At 39.0% G+C, this 22201-nt stretch overlaps 1 protein-coding gene across 3 annotated transcripts; it reads right to left on the bottom strand.

Moving 5' to 3' along the window:
• Positions 1-1072: 1072 nt before the first annotated feature.
• On the bottom strand, positions 1073-21741 carry CHURC1 (churchill domain containing 1). Of its 3 annotated transcripts, none has more exons than XM_054449917.2 (4): positions 21575-21741; positions 11940-12075; positions 9992-10065; positions 1073-3933 (listed from the first exon to the last, which is right to left on the bottom strand). In XM_054449917.2, exons 1-4 carry the CDS (start codon positions 21692-21694, stop codon positions 3841-3843), a joined length of 423 nt encoding a protein of 140 aa, XP_054305892.1. In that variant the 5' UTR covers positions 21695-21741; the 3' UTR covers positions 1073-3840. The 3 variants fall into 3 exon arrangements, with proteins under 3 accessions (XP_054305892.1, XP_054305893.1, XP_054305895.1); XM_054449918.2 differs by having other exon boundaries at positions 9992-10062; XM_054449920.2 differs by lacking the exon at positions 9992-10065 and having other exon boundaries at positions 3751-3933; positions 21575-21701.
• Between the last annotated feature and the right edge of the window lie 460 nt (positions 21742-22201).

Raw genomic sequence — 22201 nt, 5'->3', positions numbered from 1 at the left:
AGGCTGCAGTGAGCTATGATTGCACCACTGCACTCCAGCCTGGATGAGACCTTGTCTCAAAAACACTGAGCCAAACTCTAGAACTTTATTACAATCACCATCACAACCATCATCCAAACTACCATTCATTTAATATTTACTATGGGCACAGACTGTGCTAGGTACTTTATATATACTAGGTTATTTAATCTTCACAGAGATCCCATGAAAAATTGTTATTTCTATTAAAAGAAAAGGTAATTGGGCAAGACACTTGCCAAGGACACACAGCTTAAGAAGCAGCAAAGCTGAAAGTTAAAGCCACGTCAGTCTGACTCCAAAGCCTCTACTCTTAACCATAACACAACTGCTTTCTTCTAGCTCAGATTCTTCTTCATAAAGACCACTGACAGCTGCCTGCACACAGCATTAGATTTAAAAATCATTAGATTTAAAAATTCTGTGGAGGCATGATGGTTTCTAGTTTTCCACTGAAGACACTGAGGTACAGACAGGATAAGTGACTTGCCCAGTGTCCCATCATTAGCAGGTGACAAAGCTAATTCTAGACCCAGATCTTTTAATTCCTTTTCTATCCAACTATACTGTATCTTATAACAGTCTTGTACTACAGTAAAAAAAACATACATTTTTAAATTGAGCGCCTCAAATAACTAGCCCTGCTCACAACATGAAAGAATGAAACTGAAAGGACTTTTGATACACTGAAATAAAGGACAGTGAACATAAACATCTTCATGGTAACTTACAAATAACAAGCCATATCTGGTTGTGCCCAAGCTATCTCATGTCAATTAAATTAGTATTGGGAGAACCTAAAACCATGTGAGAAAGAGCTAGATCAAACAAAACAACAAATACTGGCTGAGCTTTTAACTTCAGGAACTGACTAGCCAGACCTGTACATCACAGAATGATTACAGAAAAAGGAGGTGCCAAGATAAGCCCACGTTTCCAATTATCCCCAAAGGTGATTTCTCTTCCTTCTTGTATCTCAGGAAGGGAAGTAAAAAGCTAAGCCATGTTTTGCCTAATTCCTAATTTGAACAGAAAAACAAGGATTCTGTGAAACTGGGTTCAAGTGGTCTTTATTAGATCCACATAAGAATCTAGAAAATGATAAAATATCACAAAACACAGCACAACGTTGGTTTACCAATAATGAAATATAGAGAGAGGATCTTATGTTTTAAATTTTTGTAACATATAGTCCAAAACAAATAGATAACTATAGATTCTGCAATAGATGAGGACATTGGCAGGGCATATAAAATTAAGACTCTTGGGCTTCAAATGACTAAGTTGGAAGCATTAGCAAACTCAAGGAAGGGAAAATTCAGAGGCTATAATGGGCTTAATGCTGCTATTTAAAGTAATGAAGCATTTTCTCTGCTTTCTGGATTCATTTCACCAAACGATTTCCTCAGCAGGTCAGATATAGATTTGCAGCAAAATGAAAAACATTTTCCAGGAATAAAACAACTGATCCCTACAACAGCTGACTTAACTTTTCTGAATAATAAATCTTCATCTGACATGCCCAGATGCCTCAGAGTACTGTCACTGATATTCTTAACCTCTTCCTAACCTTGCCAGATCCTTGTATTTCATATTTGCCAAACATTATTACTGAGAGGGGTAACTGCACTAGCTGTGTGACCTTAAACAAGTTATTTAACTTCTTTTTTTGTTGTTGTTTTGTTTTGTTTTTTGTTTTTGAGATGGAGTCTTGCTCTGTCTTCCAGGCTGGAGTGCAGTGGCATGACCTTGGCTCATCGCAACCTCCCTGTTGCGGGTTCGAGCGATTCTCCTGTTCAGCCTCCCATGTTGCTGAGACTGCAGGTGCACACCACCACCCCTGGCTAATTTTTGTATTTGTATTTTTAGTAAAGACAAGGTTACACCATGTTGGCCAGGCTGGTCTCAAACTCCTGACCTCAGGTGATCTGCCTGCCTTGGCCTCCCAAAGTGCTGGGATTACAGGCGTGAGCCACCACACCCGGCAAGTTATTTAACTTCTTTGTGCCTGAGTTTTTGTTGGCTCCAAAAGTGCTGCATTGAAATAAAGAACAGTGAACATAAACCTCTTCATGATAACTTACAAATAACAAGCCATATCTGGTTATGGCTAAACTATCAATAGCACCTACCTTATGAATTTGTTAATGAGGATTAAATAAGTGCTTAAAAAGCTCTTAGCACATAGTAAGTACTTAATAAAGCTCAGATATTATTATTATTACTGTTATTCAACAAAGCTTTTCCCTGGTATCTACAATGAACACTTTGCTCATTTCTTGTTTTTATAAGGCCTTAGTTCAGAATTTCCAAATCTCCTAGATATGAAGAAACACTTTTGTTTCTAATGCCTGACCCTTTAAATTTAGGTCTCAGAATGAGCACTAATTGAAGCCACCTCATTGTATCTAGTACTTTATATACTTTCTAAAGTACCTTACATTCACTAATTCATTTAAATCTCCTAACAATACTGTGATGAATGCATTATATCAATTTTTATTAGTCCAATATGATAGAAACAGGACAATAAAGTCCAGAGTAATGCTTTGCTTAATGACTATACTGCTACTAAATGGCAGACAGGCCTAAATGCCAGAGTTTATAACCTCCTAGCCAGTGCTCATGAAACTAGGCAAAGTAAGATATTCTAAGATCCCTTTAAAGCAAATGAAACCATTTTCTCATTTATATTAACTAAAGTCCACACTGTATTCAGATTTCCCTAGTTTCTACCAAATGATCTTTTTTTTTTTTTCGTGGTATGTAATTCCATGTAGGATACCACATTACATCTAGCAGTCATGCCTTCTCAGGCTCCTCTTGGCTGTGACCATGTCTCAGATTTTCCTTGTTTTTGATGGCCTTGATAGTTTTGAGAAGTACTGGTTAGGTATTTTAAAGAATGCTCCTCAATTGGAATTTGTGTGATGTTTTTCTCCTGATCAGACTTGGGTTCTGAGTTTTGGGGAGGAGGACCACACAGGTAAAGTGCCATTCTTATCACATTCTGTATGATGTGATGCTATCAAGGATACATGCTATCAAAAGGGCTTATCATGGATGACATTAACCTCAATCACCTGGCTGAGCTGGTGTCTGTCAGATTTCTCCACTGTAAAGTTACTCTTTTCCCCCCTTTCCATAGTATACTCTGCAAGGAAGTCACTATGCGGAGCCCACTAAGTGGGGAGTATCTACATAAATTATTTAAGTTCTTCTGCACAAGAGATTTGTTCCCCTTCAATCATTTATATTAGTTTGGGCTTGTAAATATTTATTATATAGTTTGGGTTATAACCCAGTACTACTTTATTAATTTTGTTACTCAAATTGCTCCAGCTCTGGCCTTTCAGAGATCCTTCAGTTCGATCATACTGATATACTCCCAATGACTGTGATTTTTTTTTTAATTTCAGTACTTCATTTTCCTGTGGCACAAGATACTCTAGGCTCATCTTGTATAGTTCATACCCCAGTTCTAGAATCAGCTGATTTTCCGAGGAGCCCTGGTTCCTTTTATCAGAAACCAAAATCTGGGCCCCAGGTGTGCTCCCATTCTAGTTGTTTTCTGACCACATAACTGCTAACAAAGATGCTTCACTCTGGCTACACTGATGTGAACTTCGAACTTTAGCGGAAGAGCTCAGCTCTAGAGAACAATGATCTCCTACACTACTTTTTTTCCTCAAAGAATAAGTAAGTCTAAGCAGAAAAAAAATATGCAAAGAATTTTCAGTATGAATGAAATAAGACAAACCATCAGGCTTGCTGTATTGTAAACCAACCCAATATCGTTATAACAGATCTGTAGAAGGATCCTTAGAATAAGAGAGTCATTTGTCGGGGGTCATCAGGGAGAATACTGATAGTATCTTCGGCTTTGCCACATAACAGACACAGCATGGTATACTCCTAGAACAAGATAAAGTGCATAATTACCTCGAGGAACAGGGAAAAAGATGCTTTATAACTTACTCTAGTTAAGATGTTCTCTACAAATTGTCATGAATATTCTTTCTGTACACTGGATCAATTTCTTCAATATGTATCAGCAATGTCTTAGGCTTATTCTGTATATTCCAGAGCCTGTTGTTTATATAAATTGATACATAAATGTCATCTTGGAAATACATGGCTATTTCTCAGAAAGCACATATATTTAGCTTAGTGCTGCTATTTAAAGTAATGAAGCAATTTGAGTGTGGGTCCCTATGGACAAATTCCTATTCTTACAGCTGTTCCTTTCTAGGATATTTAACACTAATACACAACAGAAATATTTTTTGAAAGAAGAAAATTCCCAAACTGAAAAAGCTATTTTTATCTACCCCAGGAAAATAAACAATTATGTTAAATTCACTAGTATGTCCTGCCTCATTTTCAGATGGCTAGTTGTCTGGGAATTTGATCCATTTAAGAAGTTTGTTTCCTAGGCTTAATAAATGCCCAGATTGGTAACAGAGGAGATTTTGTTTTAGGCAAAAACCCTTAGGGCAAGGTTCTTTTTCATTTTTTTTTTAGACATGGTCTCACTGTGTTGCCCAGATTGGAGTGCAGTGGCGCAATGATGGTTCACTGCAGCCTTGATCTCCTGTGCTCAAGTCATCATCCCACCTCAGACCCCCAAGTAACTGAGATTACAAGCACTTGGCATCGCCTGGCTAATTTTTAAATTTTTTGTAGAGATGGGGTCTCACTATGTTGCCCAGGGTGGCCTCAAACTCCTATGCTCAAGTGATCCTCCCGCCTTGGCCTCCCAAAGTGACAGGATTACAGGTGTGAGCCACTGCATCCAGCCCAAAGTCCTATTCTTATAGCTTTCCCTTTCTAGAATATTTAACAGTCATAAACTACAGGGACATATTTCTTTGAAACCTTTCGTTTAAAAGCCTTTTTCTCTGTACAAAAACAAACATCTATGTTAAGTCTTCTAGAATTTCCACACCTGATTCTGAGTTTGCTAGCTGTCTGGAAATTGATCAGTCAAGGCAGTTTGTGTTTCTTAGGTTTAGACAGTCACTAGAGAGGGCCACAGAGGTAAACAATGACTGTGGTACAAAGAAATAGAAGCAGGCAACTGCCTTTTCCATCTTCTACTGGTGAGTTCAGGAGGGGAGCTTAGTTGTGGCAGTGGAAAGATTGCTTTATGAATTAAAAATAAAATAAAAATACATCCTCTTCAAGGTCTTTTACTGTTCTCGAATACTTCCACTGCTTTAACCCACCAGGCATTGCTATTTGGATGGCAACCTTTTACAGGAAAAGAAGAAGGAAAAAAGTAATAGAGTCAAAAAGAGAAAATGTGTGAGGCTAAACAAATACTTGAGTTTTCAACCAATCTAGCCATTGACAAATTTATACTGAGTGCCTACATGCTCTGCAGTGTGCTGGCAGACATGAAAGAACAAAGTCTGACTTTATACAATCTGCAATCTAACTTGGGAGGGGGAAAAAACCTAACACATAATCTGGCAAGATTATTAAATCGGTGAGACTGATTACACCTGTAATCTTTATAGGCAGTCTGGAACCCAAATTTCATTGCAAGTCAATTATTTGGAATTCAAAAGCAATTTCCCACAGAAGTAATGTCATACATGGCGGTTAGGTTCCCAGGAAAATCCACAAGTCTTTTAAATTTATATTGTTCAAGTACCATAGAATCTAACCATATATAGAAGTGCTTCTGTGGGAAAATATGTCTAGAATTCTAACTTGGGATGCCAGGAACAGATCTCCTTGTGCTGCCAGGAATATGATGAGATTAGGACACCTTTTATCAAAACCAGCCAAGTAGAGAAAATAATTCCCCCAGTCATTCACAGGGACTCTCAAAGGCTCCAACTGGGCAGGGCCTAGGGGAAAAGATTTGGAGGGAAGAGCAGAGTGGGTGGAATTACCTCTGAGTAAGACCAGTTTTTTTTTTTTTTTTTTTTATTCTGAGGGCTTTACTTTTTTCCATATTAGCTTTACTCTTTTCCTCTATTAGTCCCTGTTAATTCTGACTCCAAGTCTTCTCCTTCCCTGGCCCACAGAGGAACAGAAAGCAGTCTCATAGTTTCTGTCTTGTTTCTTGAAGTAAACACACAGTACGTTTCGGTGTGTGTGTGGGGGGTGGCTTTTGCTAGGAGGATTTTTTTTTTTTAAATAAAGGATACCTATAATAATTTATGATGTATTTTCCATGTAAACTCTGTCCCTCTGTCTCCATTTTCCCCCTAGTCTTGCCATCAGAAAATCCTACTTTGTTCAATAATGGCATTATGGTTGTTTTAAAAACAGAATACTTACCTTTCAGAGAGACTAATGAAATATTTAAAGAGGTAGTGACATGTTTGGAATTTGCTTCGAAATAATCCTATGGGGGGATGTGAGAATGGTGAAATATAAATAAAGCAACTTGAAGATGGGTAGTGTACATTAGTACACTATTCTGCCTACTTTGGACTATGTTTAAATCTCCTATAAGATGTTTAATATAAAACAACAATGGTGGCTGGGAATCCCACCTTGAACTACTGCCAAGATAGGATGAGGGGCTGGGGTAGGGTGGGGACAAGGATAGTAAGTAATGGCAGCTGAGAATGGAGGGTTCTTGTGGCCATTAGGCTGAGGCAGAAGTTCCCAAGTGGCTATTCACTAGAGTCAGGGCCTGACACAGGTACAAGAAAAGTTCAGAAAAGGGAGAAGATGCATAGGCTTGAAGAGCAAAGAGGAGATGGAATTTGAGTTCAGGTAGAAAGAGCTAAGATTTAGTTGGCTTGAAGGTAGAGAGAAGGACAATTCAAATCAAGGAAAAGGCATGAATATGGACAGCAATATGGAAAAGAGCATGCGCATCGCTTACAGAGTAAAAGGGAAAGGAAACTGCATTTGGTTTGTCAGCAGGGGAGTGGAGGATGACATGTTTAAGACGATTAACTTGATGGCAGTGTGCAGAACTGCAGTCTGGGGAATGCTGCAGTAATTCAGGCTTCAATGGGTATGGTCCTTGACATGAGGTATGGTGCCAGAGTCAGAGAAAAAGCAAGCAAAACAAAGAAAAAAAAGAGGGGATGAGGGGTGTAGGCATGAAGGCTAGAGAAGGAAATGTGAAAGGTATCTAATAGGTCTCTACTGAGACTGAGTACATGTGTGTTCAGTACATGAGAGAGCATAAAGAAGGTTCCAGACCACAGAACAAAAGCGGAGGAGTATCACTTCGAGAAAACAAGAAAGAAAAATGAGAGAAAACACAAAGGAGCAGTTAAAATGATTTAAAAAGGAAAGAAGTCAAGCACTATGGACCTCAAGGGCAGAAATGCTTCAAAAAGACAACAATAGTTAATAAAACTAGATGCAGAAGCCATGTAAGAGAGAAAAGAACTAAGGCAAAGTCACAGGATGTGGTTAGATTATAGGAAACCTATGAGAGAATAGTTTTAGCACAGTGAAAATGAAAATCACTTTGTAGGTAGTTAAGAGGAGTATAGGGAAATAAGGAAAATAGGGTAAAGACCTATTCAAGTGGCCAGGCAATGGCTCACATCTGTAATCCCAGCACTTTGGGAGGCCGAAGCAGGAGGACTGTTTGAGCCCAGGGGTTCAAGACCAGCCTGGGCAACAAAGTGAGATCTCATCTCTACAAAAAATTTTTAAATAGCCATGCACAGCGGCTAGTGCCTGTAGTCTCAGCTACTCGAGGGGTTGAGGCAGAAGGATCGCCTGAGCCCGGGAGGTCAAGGCTGCAGTGAGCTGTGATCATGCCACTGCACTCCATCTTGGGCGGCAGAGTAAGACCTTGTTGCAACAAACAAACAACTTATTCAAGTAAAGAAGAAAGAGGAAGAAGAAATGATTACAGGATGAATCAAAGTACACTGGAAAGAAAGACGGTAACATGAGATTCCTGAGGAAATGCAGTAGGGGTAGCATTAGAGAGGAGTAAATAAAAATCTTTCTCTCTAACAGGAGAGAAGGAAGAGTAAAGTTGGGACAATGCTAAGTATGGTGTACATACGAAAGAGTAGCGGGAAATAAAAGAAGGGAAGCTGGGCCAGTCCAGTGAGAACGTTGAAATGAGGAGCTTGGATATTGTACTGTAGCTAAAGGTGCGCTATGGGAAGGCCAATGAGGTCACCCGAAAGTATCATTTATTTTTACTTTTTAGTAGAGACAGGGTCTCACTATGTTGCCCAAACTGTACTCAAACACTTGGCCTCAAGAGATTCTCCTGCCTCACCCTCCTGAGTAGCTCACACTATAGGCACACACCACTGTGCCCAGCTTTGAAAACATCATTTTAAGAAAATTAATATGATGGTAGAGTATGGAGTATGAGTTGGCGGCGGGGGTGGGGTTGGGGGAGAAGTAGACTGGGAGTAGAGAGTCTAGTTTAAGAATCATTTTCACCACCATTTCATAGTTTCTCGCATCGTGACTACAAGCCACCTTCCTTTACCTTCTTCCTGTCCCAGAGTAATTTCCAGGGCAGCTTTGAAAATGGCTGCATTCAGTCATAAAGGAAAAATCAGCTAGACTTTGGTCTAGCTAATTTACAATGGCTTGGTTAGGACATAAACAGGCAACCTCAATATCCATTCAGGAGCTGTACATAACTCACATGAGTTTCAGGAGCTTCTTGAAAATAGCTATAAGCACTCCTTTCCTCCCATAAAAGAATAGGACTGTTTCTTTAAGCCCAGGAGATGCTCATCTCCTTATGTGGCCACTACTCATTCACTAAGATGTCAATTTTGCCCTAAGTTACGCATATCATATAAACATTTCTTGAGCCATAATTTTTGGATGCTGAAGAAATATAGTCAAGATGTTATTTTAGATTAACCACAACATATCAGACCAGACTCTGACAGGTGACTAAGCACTTTCTTCCATGCTAAAATAAGGAATAAGAGAGGTTTTACTATCTTATGATTCTGCTATGGAAGATTATTATTATTTTCCTAATTAAGTACTATCTAAATGTGAAGGGAATTGAAAAAATTCTCTTGGCTGTTAAAAGCTCTAGCCTGATATTTATATCCTATGGACAAATATGTAGTTCACACAAAATAAGTAACTCAACTTGAAGGCTTGAAATCAGGCAGTGAGGGACAGAGATAGGTTTCAGTTTGTCCCTGGCTCTCCCCCACTGCCCAGCTTTTCTTTCTGAACATCAGACCTGTGAATCTTCAGCAACTACAGGCCTATACCAACCTTCCAGAGAATTCTTCACATGCTCTCACAATTGTGTAAGTATTAATCCTTATGATAAATCTCTTAATCTCCAGCTTCACAGTGGTTCGGTGTTTCTCCTCCAACCATGGTACACACAGCTTGTAATTTTACTTAATAATATTATAATGTCTTACCACAAATGACACTGCAGAGTTGTTCAACTCTACATGCCAACTTGGGAAAACAAAGAAAACCTCCTTATCACAATTTCCATGCCAGGCAAGTATGGTGGCAGTGGACAGGCCACCACTTAAAAGCCCACAACTGTGCAATCACGTAACTGGGCAGAAAAAAAGAAGCACAATGGTAATCTCATAAGAAGGTAGAATGTGCTACTATTCTTTATAAACAAAAATGGCAGAGCTGAGATATCATTTGTAAACTACATATTTTGATTTGTGATTCTCGTGAAGACAGGTTTACACAAATCCACCCACATCTAAAGTCTGTCTCTCAACTTGCACAGATATAAGAAAGACATGGGGCTGGGCACCGTGGCGCATGCCTGTAATTCCAACACTTTGGAGGCCGAGGTGGGAGGACTGCTTGAGCCCAGGAGTTCAAGACCAGCCTGGGCAACATAGCAAGACACCATCTCAAAAAAAAAAAAAAAAAAAAAAGGCATAGTCTCCTTTAATTTATGCTAACACTTTGCACTTCACTTATGAAAACTGTATTTAGATTCTCAAGGGCACTTTTATTATTCCCCTAACCTCCCCACATTTATATTTATACCCATATTTATATTTACCTGAAATTCATCCATGATACTGAATGTATACTCATGTCTGGCTATTACATGATGACAATTCTTACACAAATCTGCTAAAACAAAGAGAGACTTATGTAATTAAGTCTGAGAGTTTCTTAAAACTTCTATTAAAATTTCTATTCTCAGCATATTATTTAAAGAGAATCTTAAGTCTGTCATATTCAACACAGGAGGAAACCCACTATAGTATCTACCTTGATTTTTAAAAAATTCAGAATCTGCCACATAGCAACACTACATAATTCTGAGTCTGAGCTTTTATTAATTGCCAACAAAAGTTCTTTAAGAGAATCAGTTAAAAGATATTTAAGTGTATTTTTAAACTTGCTAGATCAATTTTTTTTTTTTTTTTTTTTTTTAAGGCCGGGTCTTACTCTGTTGCCCAGGCTGGAGTGCAGTGACACAATCATGCCTCACTGCAGCTTCAACCTCCCAGTCTCAAGTTATCCTCCCAAATCAGCCTTCTGAGTAGCTGGGAGGATAACTTGAGCCCGGGAGGGGCTCAAGACATGCGCCAACACAGTCAGCTAATTTTTTTGAATTTTTGTAGAGGTGAGGTCTCACTATGTTGACCAGGCTGGTCTTGAACCCCTGGGCTCAAGCGATCCACCCTCCTGGGCCTCCTAAAGTCCTAGGATTATAGGCGTGAGCCACCGCACCTATCCCAGCTGGGCCTATTTAACTATGTAAAAGCTTTCATATCATGAATAATATAAACTGTGCTACTATATCCAATCATAAATAAAAACCAAAGCTGGGCATTAAAGTGAATTTAATGGTAACAAAATAATCTAGTAAAAACGATGATTTATTGAGTGCTTATTATTTTAAATATTTAATCTTCTAAAAACCCAATGAGGTAGATAGTATCATTACCACCTTTTTAGAGATAAGGAAACAATGGCATACTTCAGTTAAGTAACCAGCAAGAGGACTGAGCCAGGATGTATTGGAACCAGAATTCAAACCCAAACAGCCTAGCTCCAGGGCCCTTGCTCTTAAACCACTATGCCCTACTGCCTGGAATGAAATACAGCTTAAAGAAAACATATGCTAAAAAGAAAGAAAAAGATTCTTCTAGCTTAGAACATTTATTATTGTCTGACTCCATTCTAAAGGCTTGGTGTCTTTTCAAACTCCTCTGTCAAAATACCATTACCTATATATTTATTCCTCATGTGGTTAGAAGGTACCCAAGAACCAGGAGACAAGTAAAAAGGGAATGTGAACAGTTAAATACTTCTCACAATATTGGGCACTGAAGTATACATATACTTAACTTACAGAAATCCTTAGTGCTAATCTCAGAATTGATTTTTTTATACATAGTTTATTTGGTTTCCTAGTATTGAGGACGAGGAGAAGGATATGAAGGCAGCTTATTATTTAGAAGCAAAAGTAAGGAACAACAGACTGACATTGAGATTGGAGAAGAAAAAAAAAGCTAGACATTCTGAGCAGAAACAAGACTGAAAAAAACACTGCATTCCTGAAGTCATTTAGTACAGGGACAAGCAGCCTTAAACACTTTAATAGCTGTTGGAGGATATCATGGTATTATACTGTAGCAGAAAGTGAAAACTCACATGGATGACCCTAAGGTCACAATAATAACAATAATAAAAAGTATATCTTGTTAAGGCAGCATAAAGCTTTTAAAAATATGTCCCTGAAAAATAATTTGATAAACACAAGAATTCAGTTCCTGAATCGTAAGCTTTAGTTATCTGCAAAAGTCATTTACATAGACTGTTTGATGATCCCAGATAAATGAGGTGTTAATGACATTTTCCTCTTAAAGACCTAACTAGTAATTATGTGCGCAATACAGTACTGAAATAGGCCTCAGAATATTTTGCGTAACATATCGACTTCCAAAGGCTGACATCTGCTAACACACTCAGGTTAAAAAAAAAAGTCTACTTACGATCATAGGTAACTATTTCTTCTCCATCTTCTTCTTTCAAGGATTTGTTTGTGATCAGCATAAAATCCCGCTTACTGCACACTGCACAGCCTGTAAAGTTCAGCAAGAAAGATCCATTCTCCAGGCAGGTATTACCCTAAAATATCAGAAACAGGAATTTAATTTATTTACATTTCAAAATCTTTAGTGAAGATGATTAATAGACTTAAAATCTCTAAAGGCAAAACAAAACTAAAAAATGGCCAGCATTTACTTCTAGGTCATATACCAATTAATTTTTGAAATTACTAGCTTTCCTAAAGAAGTGTTATTCATGTTAACAAAAAAAAAAAAAAGCAACTAAAGTGCAGTGTTAGATCCTTAAGTCTCTGAGGACTGCCACTATGTTGAAAAGCGAGGATAAACTGCAAATAGATATTTAGAAACAACTTAAGGAAACCTTAATATAAAATATGAAAATAGAAAATTAGAAAAATTTAATAACCAACAACATTAAACGAGGCATACCAACTAAAATTAAATTCAATCAAAATAGAAACTGAGTCAATGATAAAGATGATCTTACATAGATGTTTAGTTGTTTGTTCAAATAGTTTTGATCCTTGATCATAATACAAATAAACAAACAAAAGTAAACTCTCAGCTCTATAGATGTCAGTCCTTAAGGATACACGTGATTTAGGCAGAGAAGCTTAAGTTCTTCATCTCATAAGACTGACACAATGGCATTTAAGAGAGAATGGGTTTTACATCTTTACTAAGAAACTATACAAATTTTCAAAAAAAGTTTTTAAAAAAGAAATTCTAAATAACTTATGCTCCTGGCTCAAAGGAAGCCTTTTTTTTTGGTAATTGAGATGGGGTCTTGCTATGTTGCCCAGGCTGGTCTCAAACTCCTGGGCTCAAACGATCTTCCCACCTCAGCCTCCCAAGTATTGGGATTACAGTTGTGAGCCACCGTCCCCAACCCAAAGGAAGTCTTTGCTAAAGGCTTACTAATAATTGTTAATAATTAAAATTCACTTTATAAATAATCTAGTCCAATCCCATTTCTCAGCAACACACTTAAAGAGTATTTTTAAATAATGCGATTAAAAATCACTCAAATCAACATTTCTCCAGTGCATCTGTGTCTGGTATTGTGCAAAGCACAATAGAGGATTCAAAGATGAGCCAAATATGTTGCTACCTTCAAGGAATTTTAAGAAGCATCAGCGAAATTAAGATCCACCATAAATAATGCCACTAGGAAGTCTTTCTGGATTCCAAGCACCAGAATTAATCTCTCCCTTCTATGTATTGAGGAAGAGATTAACACTGGTGGAGAATTAATCTCTCCCTTCTATATATTGAGGAATCTCTCCCTTCTACGTATTGAGGAAGAGATTAATTCTAGTGGAAGAAATCAAGACATTACTACATAGAGTTATTAAATCATAGGTGCACTGCCTTAACTATTAAAAGGGAAAAGCGCCCTTAGGATTAAAGTATACATTTCCAGTTATTAAGAACAAATGCTTTGCTTCGATTTTTTTTTTTTTTTTTTTGAGATGGAGTCTCGCTCTGTCGCCCAGGCTGAAGTGCAGTGGCACGCTCTTGGCTCACTGCAAGCTCCGCCTCCCGGGTTCATGCCATTCTCCTGCCTCAGCTTCCCAAGTAGCTGGGACTACAGGTGCCCGCCACCACGCCCGGCTAATTTTTTGTAGTTTTAGTAGAGACGGGGTTTCACCATGTTAGCCAGGATGGTCTCGATCTCCTGACCTCGTGATCTTCCCGTCTCGGCCTCCCAAAGTGCTGGGATTACAGGCGTAAGCCACCGCGCCCAGCCTTTGATTTTTTTTTTTTTAATAAAATCTACTGAGGTACAATTTACATACAATAAAATTCATACACTGTAAGGGTACACATAGGTGAATGACTTTCAACCCATGTATATACCCATGTAACCACTACCCTAGTGAAGGTATAAAACATTTCTATCCACCCCAAAAAGTTCCTTCATGCTTTTCAGTCTATCTCTAACCTCCATCCCACCCCAGACACCCACTGATCTGATTTCTATCTCGTCTTGCACGTTCTAGAATTTTATATAAACAGAATCAGTACACTCCCGCATCCAATTTCCCTCGCTTGATATAATGCCTACGTTCATCATCCCTGTTGTTCTAGGTACTGGTAGTTTGTTGCTTTTCATTGCCAAATAGTATTCCCTGTAGGATTCAGCTGTTGGTAGACATTTGGGTTGTTTCCATTTGGGGCTATTATGAATAAAGCAGCTATAGAGATTCATGTGCAAGTCTTGGATGGACATATGTCTTCCTTTCCCTTGGGTAAATATGTAGAAGTGGAATTGCTAATATGGTAAAAATATGGTATATTTAACTTTACAAAAAACTGCCAAATGGTTTTCCAATTTACATTCCTGCCAGCAATGTGTGAGTTCCAGTTGCTCTATATCTACATCAATACTAGGTATTGCTTTTTATTTTTGCCATTCCAGTGATGTAAAGTGGTATCTCATTGTAGTTTTAACTTTTGTTTCCTTGATGACTAATGATGTTGAGCATCTTTTCATGGTGCTTATTCATGTATCTTCTTTTATGAAATGTCTATTCAAGTCTTTCGCCCATTTTCAAAAAGTTAGGTTGTTTGAGTTGTAAGAGTTCTTTATATATCTCAGATACAGGTTTTTTCCCAAATATATTTTCTCCATTATTGATTTGCCTTTTTTGATGGTTTCTTCTGATGAGCAAACAAGTTTTGATTTTCATGAAGTCCAATTTATCATTTTTTCTTTTATAATTTATACTTTTTTTCTCCTAAGACATCTCTGCCTACCCCAGGGTTGCAAAAAGTTTCTTACGTTTTTTTCTATAAGTTTTATAGTTTTAGTTTGTAGGTTTAGGTTTATAATCCATTTTGAAATAATTTTATATATGAGGTAAGGATCAAGGTTTATTTAGTTCCATATGGATTTCCAGTTGTTTTGGCAAGATTTGTTGAAGACTGCCTTTTCCCCTACTGAATTACAATGGTGCTTTTTTAGAAAAAAGTCAATGACCATATATATGTGGGTCTGCTTTGACTATTCTGTTCCCTTGATACATATATCTACCTTCCCACTAATATCAAACTCTCTTGATTACTATAGTTTTATAGTAAGTCTTTAAATCAGTTAGTTTATGTCCTATAACCTGGCTATTCTTGGTTCTTTTCAGTTTCATGTAAATTTTAACATGAGCTTACATACTTTATAAAAAAGTCTACTGGAGTTTGAATTGGGATTCCCTTGAATCTATAAAAGCTGACTGCCAAGGACTCCAAAAAATTAAGGAAAAGAAAACAGTTTTTAAAAAGATCTAAATGCCAATTTCAAATAAATATAACTCTGAACTGGACTGCATCCACAGACACAGGTTCCTTGCACAATGTGGCCTAGCCTCTGTAATCTGACCATGTAAGTAGGCAGAATGTGACTCTAAGAAAACACTGAAGGAAGAGAAGCAGCTATATATCTGTTGTCTGGTAAGTAAATGCTTCAAATGGCAAAATACAAGTACAGTATATAAGAAACGGATGGGACTTTCTTTAAGAGCCCTGGTCATTTGAAAGCAGCAAGAGTAACCTTCATCAGTGAGGCATAGCTCTTTTATTAGATGAGGCAAGACTATTAACATCCAAATTTGGGAAAGTAAACTAAAGCACACATTATTCAGGGAAGGTTTTCAGGCTCCCATAATAGGTGGAAAAGAATGCAATTCAAATCAATTCCACAACAATAACAGTAGACCATAACAGCTTCAATAAGAAAAGGAAAAAAGTTGACATGTTAAGTACCCTTAGAAAATTTGATTCAGATAAATCCTGGTTAAGGATTTGTAAAGGTATACAAGTGTGCAAGAAGAAATGGCTGAAAACTATGAGGATAATTAATACAAGAGTATGTTATAAAATCTTATGAGAAAGCTGTAATTATTCTGATAAAGACTGGATCAATTTTTTTTCCAGCAAATTATTTCAGATGATACAAGTTAATAGCTAATGTATATATTTTGCCAGGGAATGTTTAAAAATGGAAACTACAGTTTTTATTAAAGAACCAATTTTTTGTTTCATTGATTTTCTCTATTGTATTCTCTCAGTATTTTCTACTCTGAGCCTTATTATTTCCTTCCTTCTGCTTGCTCTGGGTTTAGTTTGCTCTTTTTTTTCCATTGTCTTTTTTTTCTTTTTCTTTTTTTTTTGAGACAGGGTCTCACTCTGTCACCCAGGCTGGAATGCTGTGGCACAATCTTGGCTCACTGCAACCTCCGCCTCCTGGGTTCAAGTGATTGTCTCACCTCAGCCTCCCAAGTAGGTGGGACTACAGGCACACAAAACCATGCCAGGCTAATTTTTGCATTGTTTGGTAGAGACAGGGTTTCACCATGTTGGCCAAGCTGGTCTCAAACTCCTGACCTCCAGTGATCTGCTAGCCTCGGCCTCCGAAAGTCCTGGGATTATAGGCATGAGCCACCATACCCGGCCCGTTTTTCCACTGTCTTAAGTGGAAGGTTAGGTAATTGATTGAAAAGTATACTTTTTAAATATAGGCACTTATAACTATAAATTTTAAGATGCAGAGTATCATTTTAAGGCACTCTTACATACAACTGTTTTGCTAATTATATATTACTCAGCACTTAATTAAATCTGGTTCAATGTTATCTACTAAGTAACAACTTGAATATATGAAGTTTGGTAGCTTGGCTTTAAATGACAAATACAAAACATGTAATTTTAAACATATCACTAACACTGATTTTTTCCCACTGATTAATAATGTATTTCTGTATTCCTGTTGCATTACTAACAAAATTTCAAGCTGAAATTAAAATATATGAAATGTTTCATTTCCAGTTTGATATGAAAAATATTTGATTACAATTTTGTGCCTGTTCAGTAATTTTAGAAAATGTAGTAGAGTTCTAGTTGTGACTGGTTTGCTAAATGCTTTTCTGAAGGAAAAAAAAAAATGTGGTTCGCCGTTGAGTTAAAAAACATTTGGGTTCAGAAAATTAGTATGGTTCATTCCAACTTGACTTATGTTTGAATTCAAATTCTCAGTGTTAACATTATAAGCAAGTAGGCCAGAGCCCCATTAAGAATTCAGTACTATATATTTCTAGTCTGTAAAAATAAATGACAAAACTCCAAACAACTTTATGTAATCAAAGATAAATAATTAACTATTATTTACTCATGCTACACTTAGAGCTTCCCAACAAATGATTTTTTGTTTGTTTGTTTGTTTTTTTAAGTAGACAGGGTTTTGCTCTGTTGCCCAGGCTGGAGTGCAGTGGTATGATCTTAGCTCACTGGAGCCTCGAACTCCTGGGTTGAGGGAATCCTCCTGCCTTAGCCTCTTCCCAAGTAGGTGGAACTATAAGCACACACCACCATGCCTGACTAATGTTTTTTAATTTTTATTTTTAGTAAGCATGGGGTCTCACTGTTGCCCAGGCTGGTCTCGAACTCCTGGGTTCAAGCCATTCTTGTGCCTCGGCTTCCCAAAGTGTTAGGATAACGCATGTGAGCCACCAGGCCCGGCCCACCATCTTCTTATTACCCTTCCCTTTGCTAAGCTTCTGCAAAGCTGAGCAAAAGCAGTGGGCTTCTGCTCTTACTGCACTTAAAAATAGGTCATGACTTCAAAGAACCCCAGAGTTGGAAGGATCCTTGACATTCCAAATGGTCAGTTAGTCTCTACTGAACAATAGGAAGAGAGCTTAATTCCTTTAAGAGTTACTCATTCCATTTTGAAATGTCAGAATGTTCTTTATTCTGATTCAAAGTCTAAGACCCGTAACATCCACCCACTAATTATTTCTAAATCTGCCTTCTAAAATTCCAAAGAAAAGTTTAATTCTTCTTCATGACAGTCTTTTAATTATTTTAGAACAGAATAAAATCAGAGAAAAGTACCTTTGAAAGGCACTCTCCTGGTTTTCCAATCACCTCAATCCCTTTTTCTACTATTCTTCCTTATACTTTATTTTCATTTCTCAAGTTAATTTAGTCTTTGTAGCTCAGTCCTTGATTCTCTACATTTTTTTCCTCAGAGAACAAATCCTATTTTGACACTTGTATTTGACTGACTCATCTATCTATGTAGTTGTACCCAAACTGCAGTCTTATATCTTCACTTGACCCTTCAGATATTCTCAACCTCAGGTGAAGCATGATATTAATAACAATTTGACCATTTGTCCCCAATTTCGTTTTTTCTTCCCACACACCTCCAATTTCTGTAATGATACTTCCAACATCCCAGTTGCCTAGATTGAAAACCCTGAGATCATGTGATCATGTATAGGTCTCCCCTTATTCTCTTCTACATTAAACTGGTTGAATCTTGTTAATTCTTTTTTTTTTTTTTTTTTTTTTTAAACAGGGTCTCACTCTGTTGCCCAGGCTGGAGTGCAATGGCACGATCATGGCTCACTGCAACCTCCCACCACAACCTCCAAGTAGCTAGGACTACAGGTGCATGCCACCATGCCTGGCTAATATTTGTGGTGTTTTTTTGTTTGTTTGTTTGTTTGTTTTGAGACAGAGTTTTGCTCTTGTCGCCCAGGGTGGAGTGCAGTGGTGTGATCTCGGCTCACTGCAACCTCTGCCTCCCAGGTTCAAGCGATTCTCCTGCCTCAGCCGCCCAAGTAGCTGGGATTACAGGCGCCTGCCACCACAACCAGCTAATTTTTGTATTTTTAATAGAGACGGGGTTTCGCCATGTTGGCCAAGCTGGTCTCGAACTCCTGACCTCAGGTGATCTGCCAGCCTTGGCCTCCCAAAGTGCTGGGATTACAGGCGTGAGCCACCCTGCCCAGCCTATTTGTATTTTTTGTAGAGACAGGGTTTTGCCATGTTTAAGACTGGTCTCAAACTCCTGGGCTCAAGTGATTCACCTGTCTTGGCCTCCCAAAGTGCTGGGATTACAGGTGTGAGCACGGTGCCCAACCTAATTCTTTCTTTGAAATAAGGTCTTCATTATCTCATGCCTACAGTACGGTTGCCATGGCTCCTCAAATGCTCTGTGGAGTTCTGTCTTTACACACCCTCTACCCCACCATTTCAACATTCAGCCATAAGATTCTTTTTCCTAAATAACATATTTCAGAATCATTTCTCTATTAAAATTTTGATGGTTGCCCAATGTCTAAAATGTAAACTCTAAACTTCTCAATATGACTTTTAAGTTCTACAATAACTCCACTCTTAAGAATCCAACCTAAGGCTGGGCACGGTGGCTCACGCCTGTAATCCTAGCACTTTGGGAGGCCGAGGCAGGTGGATCACGAGGTAAGGAGATCGAGACCATCCTGGCTAACAAGGCGAAACCCCGTCTCTACTAAAAATACAAAAATATTAGCCGAATATTAGCCGGGCATGGTGGTGGGCACCTGCAGTCCCAGCTACTCGGGAGGCTGAGGCAGGAGAATGGCATGAACCCGGGAGGCGGAGCTTGCAGTGAGCCGAGATCATGCCACTGCACTCCAGCCTGGGCGACAGAGCAACACTCCATCTCAAAAACAAAAGCAACAACAACAAAAAAGAATCCAACCTAATCTCTTTAATATTCTCTACTGCAAACTTCTCCCTCATGGTCTCATAATAGCCCATGTTTATTACTGGTTTCATAAATATCCTTTTAAACTTTAAAAAAATGAAATAGTACACAGTAAAGTACATGAAACATAAATGTAGAGAACAAGAAATAATTATAAAGTGTACATCTGTAGAACCACCACCCAAATCAAGAAATAAAACACTGCTTACACCCCGGAAGACTTTTTCTCATGTGACCCTTCTTGATCACACCCTAATCCCTTAGGAGTAACCACTATCACGACTTAACAGTAATTGTGTGCTTTCCTTACAGTTTTACCACCCAGGTACATCCTTGAATAATATATTTTGGTTTGCCTCTTTTTGAATTATACTTTATGTGTTCTTTCATCAACACTATTTGTAAGACTTTTCAGGCTGCTGTGTAATTCCAGTTTGCTTTCGTGGCTATAATTGAGGGTTTCTCTACCTCCACACTATTGACATTGGGAGTGATACTTTGGTGTGGTGGCTGTCCCATGTATTGCAGGATGTTTAGCAGCATCCCTTGTATCACCCATTAGCAGTCAGTAGTACTTCCTCTTTTGACAACCAAAAAATGTCTCTGGATATTGCCAAATGTCTCCTAAGAGGCAAAAATCACTCCTGGTAGAGAACTACTGCTCTAATTCATTCACTTCCATTCCTCATTCATTAATGGTGTTCCATTCTAATGAATATATCACAGTTACTTTTCCAATCTACTACAAAAATAATGCTGTTATGAACACTCGTATTTATAAAAGTCTTCAGAAGCATATACACATGCATTTTTCTAGAATGGGAATCACTGGGTCATTTCTGTATTTTATAAGGCTCACCCGTTTTTTCAAAGTAGTTGTACTATATGAGAATTCATACTGTTATACATGCTACTCAGAAGCCTAAGTATTACCCATAAGATACTAAGACATAACGAACTACAGAGACTTTTTCCCTCCTTCCCAATCAATGCACAAATTCCACTTCTGTAATTTTCCCCCATCCTCCAGCTCCTCACCTTCTTTTCTACCCCAATTAGAACTGTCCTTCAAGTCTTAGATAATGTCCACCTTTTCTCAGGGGAGAACAGCACTATCCTCTATTGCCCTCCCCTTTCCCTAAACTTGAATAGCATTTCTGAACTGAGCTACTCATTTTTTGTTAGTCACATTCTCCCCAAAACTGTAAGCTGTTAGGCAGCACCAAAGCTGCCTTTTAATTTCTTCTCTGAAATAAATAATCCAGCCGGACGCGGTGGCTGATGCCAGTAATCCCAGCACTTTCGGAGGCCAAGGCGGGAGGATCACTTGATCCCGGGAATTTGAGACCAGTCTGGGCAACAGCGGCATCCTGTCTCAAAGAGAGGAGAAATAATCCCTTTCTGGCCTAGCAAAGTAATCTAGCTACACATATATAAATGTTCTACAAGGATGCCTTGAATGAATGAGAATAGACAAGCTTTGCAAACTCCTGAACCTGAAAGTAACTGAGATTTAGGAGGCAGTAACAGGCAGGAAACCTAAATTCTAGTCCTGGCTCTCATCCATGCAACTAGTATATGAACTTGGGCAAGTGATTTCCCCTCTCTGGGCATCGATTTCTTCATCTGCAAAAGTGTTAGAACAGATGACCACAGAGGTCCCCTCCAGCGCTAGAATTCGGTAAGAAAATCGTACTTCATCAAATCGAGCTTGAAGATGAGACCGGAAGTGGGGGTGGGGGAGTCCCTCGGTTGTCGACGGGGGTTGTGGTGGTGGTGCGGTTCCTCTGTTGCTCCTTGGAGCTCAAGAGAACGGCCACGACGGCTGAGGTCAGCCGCCAGGGCGGGGACCAGAGGTGCCGACCACCACAGGCCATCCCTGGTGTGCCTAAATACCGCTACCTGGTCACCGGGACCGGCAGTGCGGCCGAGTCCGCCCCACGTACGGCCTCTCTGGGAAGGCCAGCCTGGGATATGAGACACCTCGGGGGCCGGCCGCGGGATAAGGGAGCGCCCAGTCGCTCACCCGGTTGGGATATTCCTTCTCCACACAGTCGCCACACATCGCGACGCAGTCAACAGGGAATGTCCGCCAACGCTTCCGGGAAGACGAAACCTCGCGAGAACTGAGATACGGTTGCCGCATGCGCCCAAGTACTCGACTCCTGGGTATTCCGTCTCGGGAACCGAGCCGAAGTCTCCGCCCCTTAGCAACTGTTGTCAAGGCAGGGCACAGTCTCCTTGGCACCGTGCGTGGGCAAAGGGTGGGGCTTCAGAAACCTTCCGAGAAAGACGAAGAAATCTTGTGCACTGACAGATGTGACGGGAAGGGAAAGGGATCTTGGGCTGAGCGAAGTTCTCACAGACACCTTCCTGAGCTTAGGCTGACAAGAAAGGCAAATCACGACACACAAGAAAGGGAATTATTTCTCGCTACCGTATATACAAATCTGAAATGTTAATGAATACCTTTCTGTACCATTTCTTAAGGCAATGAGAGTGAATAAGAGACCAGATCTCAGCAGGTGAATAAACAGTAACCGAAGTGTTTGGGAAGAGACGCTCAGAGTGCTGCAGAAAATCTCCTAAAAGAACCCTTAAAATATTAGTAATAATTGGTCATTCCAGAGTCCTCTGGAGGACATAGCAACGA

This window comes from Pongo pygmaeus, chromosome 15 (genome assembly GCF_028885625.2).
Source record: "Pongo pygmaeus isolate AG05252 chromosome 15, NHGRI_mPonPyg2-v2.0_pri, whole genome shotgun sequence".
Classification (NCBI taxonomy): domain Eukaryota; kingdom Metazoa; phylum Chordata; class Mammalia; order Primates; family Hominidae; genus Pongo; species Pongo pygmaeus.
Note: the sequence above shows the minus strand (reverse complement) of the source record. Positions and strands in the feature narration are given on the sequence as shown.